The sequence below is a fragment of the Solanum dulcamara genome, chromosome 12 (genome assembly GCF_947179165.1).
Source record: "Solanum dulcamara chromosome 12, daSolDulc1.2, whole genome shotgun sequence".
Taxonomy (NCBI): domain Eukaryota; kingdom Viridiplantae; phylum Streptophyta; class Magnoliopsida; order Solanales; family Solanaceae; genus Solanum; species Solanum dulcamara.
Window position 1 is genome coordinate 4,077,546 of NC_077248.1, and position 6,082 is coordinate 4,083,627.

Here is a 6,082-nt window from a genome sequence, read left to right on the forward strand (position 1 = left end):
TTACGTTCATCTTTAGGCTAAGAAGGCCATCATTCACTTGATGATGAGCACCTTGTAGAGGGTTCAAACTCCATCAATAATATATAATTAATATCATTTCCTTCATCTTTTCCTATTTATTTTTAAAAAGTTTTCCAATATCAATATACTTTATTTTTTAAAATTACCAAATTAAACCTACCATAAACAATTAGTTACATGTTGCAAGTTATTGATCTGATTTATAATTTTTTTTATACTGTCAAGTTAATTTTTTTTATAAAAAAGTAATTAAGTGATGTGGGGACTAAAGGGCAATTGAACACCAACGTATTTGACTTTACTCATTTTATCTTTGATTGGAATACTCATCATTTTATCATTTTCATGTGCTTTGGAACGTTCCTCGGATCTTACAGCAGCAAAATATTACTAATATATTCTAAATATATCACACATATATGGAGAAATATTTTTTGATCTCAAATTATTTGTCGTAATTTTTAAAATAATTATCTCATATCATTTATCGTGTTAGAAGTTTAAGATAAAATTAGTATTTGAGCCAAGTTCTAGATTTGAAAAGTTTTACTATTTAAATATTATCTCAATTTTTTATATTTTATAAAAAACACCAATTATTTATTTATTTCAACTAATATTTATCTATCTTCTTCGAAAAATTTGAGTGACAAGATTGAGAAAAATAATAATTTGTTTTTAATGGATTATTATAATTCCAATTGAATCAGTGACAAATTTGAGTACGTGATTCATGTATTGCTTTTACCCATATTATTATTTTATTGTTTTTGATTGTTATCAATTACGTTATAAATTTATTTTTTAACGGAACATGTTCATTATAAAATAATAATAATACAAACCTATGGATATTTTAAATAATTTTTAGAACTTATGGATATAAATCATATTATTTGAAATAGTCAAATATTTTGGGAAAATTTATGATCAAATACATAGTGAAACTTCATTCAAAATTAAATTATCAAAAATATTTAGAAATTTGGGCCAAACACTAGCTAAGTCTGATTCCACAAAAGCATATTTAGTTTTGTTGTATCATGTGATTCCTGTCACAATATTTAGAACCTTCCACCAAAATAATGCAACAGTCTCAGCAATGATAAGATATTGTATAAATAGTGTTATATAAATGTATATACATCTTTTATATATGATATATATCGATATATTCTTGTTTGACTTCAATCATTTCTATTTGAAGTTCATGTATATATGATTGGATTTCAACTTTTTTTTGCTTGAACTTCAAGCAAAAATGCCTATACTTCACCCATATAAAACTTCAGACATTGTCAAACCTAACATCGGATACTAAGGCTCCACTAACCACTATGCGTGTTTGGTGTTTTTCACATAAAAATTTATACACCGTATCAAACATAGCAATATATGAAATGCAAAAACTAGAAGAAAGATTGCCTGGTGTAACTCAAACACAACTATATTGCCTTCTGTCATTTCAATTTTGCAAAGATTATTTTCTCTATGCTGATCAACTATTGGAACCATAGTAAAATGTATAAGGAAGTAGTGGTGGAGCTAAAACTTTTGATAAGGAAGTTCAAAATCTATAAAAAGTAAACACAGGAATAAGCCAATGAAATTTAACATCTGCTATATATACATAAAAAAATAATTTTAGCCAAGATTATGCATTCAGTAAAACCAGAAATAAAAGTTCAGAATGATACATAGGAAGAAAAACAGCATGTTGAATCTGACTTAGAACAATGAAGAAGTTTTTAACACATAAAAGACACAACTAACAGATCACAAAATTTCTCAAGAATGATTACACCATGGTACTGAAATATTCGAAAAGAATGAAGAAGCTGAGAATCATAACCAACATGTACAACTTGTAACAGCAACATAAACACCATATGCACAACTCAACGAAGAAACAAAAAACGCGTTCACAGAACAAAAAAAGGCCTATAAATAAATAAATAAATAAATGCAGAACAAGACAACTTCAGTAAGTTCATTAACCTTCAACACTGACTTCAGCTTGCACGATGACCGGATTTGACAGGTGTGCCACATTGTCTTCTACACAATTCATTTCAGACTCAGGTTGAATTTCATTTTGTTCTGTTTTCTCATCAGAAACCTTTGCTTCAGCAAGTCTTGATTTTGTTTCAGCAGGTTTAGCCTTACTGATTGAGGTTTTTGGAGATTGAGCGGTTGTCTGTGAATTCTTAACTGGCTTCCCTTTAGATGAAATGTTAGATTTATTGGCTACGGGTGACTTATGCTGTTCCTTGATCACTTTTGGACTGAAACATGACCCTCCACTTTCGGAGCTATTAGTCGTGGATATGGAGTTCTTATTTCTTCCAAGCTTAGGAGATATTGCGCGTGTTGTTGGTATCTGCACATTTTAGCAAAAACTTAAGCATGTGATGCAAAAATACTGAGTGAATGATTCACACAAATTAGTGCTAACAAGAAAGGGGACATGAATTACATAAGACGGAACTGGACTAAGAACGAATAAGGGTATCAATTGAAAGTTACCAAGGGATGAAAACCAAAACAACAGAAACTAATTTACTAACACGAAACGTCTTTGCAGCATTCTTTTACGAGATTCATTTAAGCACCTTGATAAGATAATAGCAGCGTTTACTTTTTTGGTTGTAATCCCACAAGTGGGGTCTGGGGAGGATAGAGTATACTCAGACCCCACTCCTATGTAATATCAAAGGAGGGGTCTGTTTCCGAAAGACACTTTTAAATTACAAATATTTATCTCATATTATGGGAATATCATGTTATGGAACAACAATATTTTTTTTTGAGATTCACACTTGATGACTTGAAACATTTTGTCACAAGAAAATCAACCAAAAATACTTTCCTCGTCTCTTTTTTTTTTCTCTAGCACAGTAGTACAGACTTACTATAAAAGGAAGTTAAGTGTCAGCTTTGTCACATTAGGGAAACACGATTACCCAATGCTAGAGGTGCTAAAATATATCTCATGAAGCAGCAAAATCAAAACTTTACCTTCTTCAGTTCAACTTTAGGAGGGGGCTCCTTGTAGAAGCAAGGCATCGGTGTAGCTTTAAATGTCAAGCTCTTCCTAAATTGCTTTACCTCTGCCTCTTGGTTTTCCTGAATCAAATCCCAAAACCACAATGAAATCAGAAAAGATCTTACAACCTATGTTGCTTGAACTCTTCAAAAATATCAACAGGTGCGATTATATTTTTGGAGAGTCCAAGCAACATAGCTTACAAAACAGCAATGAAAAATCGATATTGTTTGAACTAACCTTAGATTTTGCTAGCAAGTCACTCTTTTCCTCTTCGCGGGCCTGTATCCTCTCTTCCACCTTTGCCAAGAACTGACGAATAAGGAAACTGAGCTGTAATGTTTTGCACTACGCGAATATGTACACGATGGTAGTAGGAACCAAAGATTAGACTACAAACCTCTTTTCGCTTTTCAGCACGTTCTTCCAATCTAAAGGAAAATCCAGCACTGGTACGAGTTGCATTGCTGATTATAAAAATAAACGAAGTTAGAATATTGGCCTAATTGAGAACCATGATAAAACCAGACCAACGGAAACAAGAAAGTAACAAGAAGTCAACAACTCGGCCTAGGATAAGAGAAGTACGAGGAAGTAGCAGAACGAGCATCCTCATCGTCTTTAAGAGGTGATGTAGCTTTAGTAGGTGTTGTCTTTTCATCGTTTAATCTGCAAATACAAACATTTAGCATAACTATCGGAACAATCATTGGCAACTAAACATAATGCGAAAAGTGTAAAATTTAGTAAACCAATTTTATGAACAAGTATCAAAAATTCACTTACCCTTCAGAAGTAGCTTTCTTTGCAATTTTACCGGCTGAAACAGACTTCCCAGACTTAATGCAGAAACAGCAAAGGAAATTTGTGAGATATTGCATCCAAAAAACTCAAAGAAGGGAAAGGCAAAAGATCATGAGCGACTCAGTTTACCAGCGATTGACGAAGACTCGGGACAGATCCTGTAGTTGTCCTTCTGCTTGTTGTAGCACCTCCATTTGGACTTGAACACTTCACAATTCCAGCAGATGCACTCTTAGTAGCCGTATTTAAACGAGAAGCTGTCCCATTCGAATGAGAAGCCTCATGTGTCACACCATTTGGTATCCAAGGTTTAAAATCCGCTTTCTTTGTACAAGCATCGATGCTCTTCCTTGTCATGTCTGCATTGGCACCTCTTGTAGGGAATGAAAGACTTTTCGCCATACTTCCCTTTTTCGAACGAGCTAATGCAGACGAGCTTGTTGAACTGGCTTGATCCTTAGCCATTTTATTGTTCTTTTTAATACCAACAACTGATACCTTATGTTGATTTGATGCTTTACTTTTCGGAACATCCTCCTCAGACAATTCAGTTTTGGCTACAGATGAATTTGGCGTCTCATCGGCCTTTAAATCCACATTTTCTTCCTCAGCCACAACAATCTTTTCCACCTCTACTGGAACCCCATTTTCAGACTCCATATACCAACGATATCTAAAAGCAAAACATTAGATAAATAGTCTAAAATCGTATCAATCAACAATTGAAAGCTATGTTGCTCAGACTCTCCAAAATTGCTGGTTATGGATGATCTGACATACAACTGTCAACATTTTTGAATTCGAGCAACATAGATCGGAAGACAAATCATACAAGCCTAAAATCCAATTATAATAGGAACCTTCACAAATTGAAGTCACTTTCTTTCAAAAAATCAAATCTTTAAAGACACAACAAAAAAACATAAATGAGGGTAAAGAGAAAGAATCCCAGAATTCAATTGTCACTTCTTGATCTCAGAAAAAAAAAACAGAATTTTAAACAGTAGGAACATTCACACTTGTATTCAAGTAAAAATAACTCAAGAACAACTAAAACAAAGATTTTGTAACAAAACAACATCCTCAAATTCCAACAACAACAATATACACAGTGTAATCCCATAAGTGGGGTCTTGGGAGATTAGGACGTAGAGAGACTGTTTATAGATCCCACGTCAAAAGAAGCCTCAAATTCCAAAACCAATAATTCAATTTTCAGTTCTTGATCTCAGAAAAACAGATTTTCAGATAGTAAGACCATTGACACTACTGCTTCAGGATACAATTCATGAACAAACAAACTAAACAGTACCATATAAGTAAGTAAACAACATCCTACTTCACAGGGTCGGATCCAAGATTTGAACTTTATGAGTTCGAGATTCTACTTTAGTTATGATAGAGTCGGATCCAAAATTTGAACTTTATGAGTTCAAGATTCTAATTTAGTTATAACAAATATAGAGAGTTTGAACCAAAGTTATTGGTTCGTAGGAACCTATAACTAATGCTCTAGGTCCATCCCTTGCTACTTCATGTTAGCATAATAAAAAACAACCCCTTTCAAATTCAAGAAGCATAAGATCCAACACAATTCAATACAAAAATTAATAAAGATTGAATACTACTATAGTAGTACTGTTTTGAAAATCTAACATGACAAATATTTCAAGAAAATGTAAAAGGGTACCCTTTTTTTTCTTCTGGGGTCTTGAAGATGATTGGTGGCAAATTATGTGTCTCTCTGGAATTCAAAATGATAGTACTATGGAATGAGAAACTGTGTTAGAAATACTGGAAACAGAGAGGAGAGAGGGAGGGGATGGAATTATGGATTTCACTCTACTTGGTAAAAAAAAATAGTAAATGACCAAAATGCCCTTATTCCACTTTATTTTGTTTTAGAGAAAAATTATCATTAGTTTGTTATTTGATTAGACACAAAATTTTAAAAAGTAATTCTTTTTTTCCCCTAAATTTATGGTCTAAAATAAATTTTAAATATTTATGTGATTATAAATCATCTCATTAAGGCGGATGTAGAAGTTAGCTTACCCAGTAGCTTTAATACATTGTACATATATGAAGAAAATATATATATAAATATATATATATAAATATATATATATATATATATATATATATATATATATATTGACGATAAACTTAATTATTACTATGATAATATTAACATAAGATCCCTATAGAAAC

The 6,082-nt window shown here is 32.2% G+C and overlaps 1 protein-coding gene across 3 annotated transcripts; it reads right to left on the minus strand.

The window, feature by feature from the left end:
- Positions 1 to 1,784: 1,784 nt before the first annotated feature.
- Positions 1,785 to 5,686, minus strand: LOC129877127 (protein WVD2-like 4). Of its 3 annotated transcripts, none has more exons than XM_055952608.1 (8): positions 5,562 to 5,686; positions 4,001 to 4,544; positions 3,854 to 3,906; positions 3,656 to 3,736; positions 3,468 to 3,534; positions 3,308 to 3,367; positions 3,040 to 3,147; positions 1,785 to 2,401 (listed from the first exon to the last, which is right to left on the minus strand). In XM_055952608.1, exons 2-8 carry the CDS (start codon positions 4,529 to 4,531, stop codon positions 2,015 to 2,017), a joined length of 1,287 nt encoding a protein of 428 aa, XP_055808583.1. In that variant the 5' UTR covers positions 4,532 to 4,544; positions 5,562 to 5,686; the 3' UTR covers positions 1,785 to 2,014. The 3 variants fall into 3 exon arrangements, with proteins under 3 accessions (XP_055808583.1, XP_055808581.1, XP_055808582.1); XM_055952606.1 differs by having other exon boundaries at positions 3,308 to 3,379; positions 5,562 to 5,685; XM_055952607.1 differs by lacking the exon at positions 5,562 to 5,686 and having other exon boundaries at positions 3,308 to 3,379; positions 4,001 to 5,160.
- Positions 5,687 to 6,082: the final 396 nt, after the last annotated feature.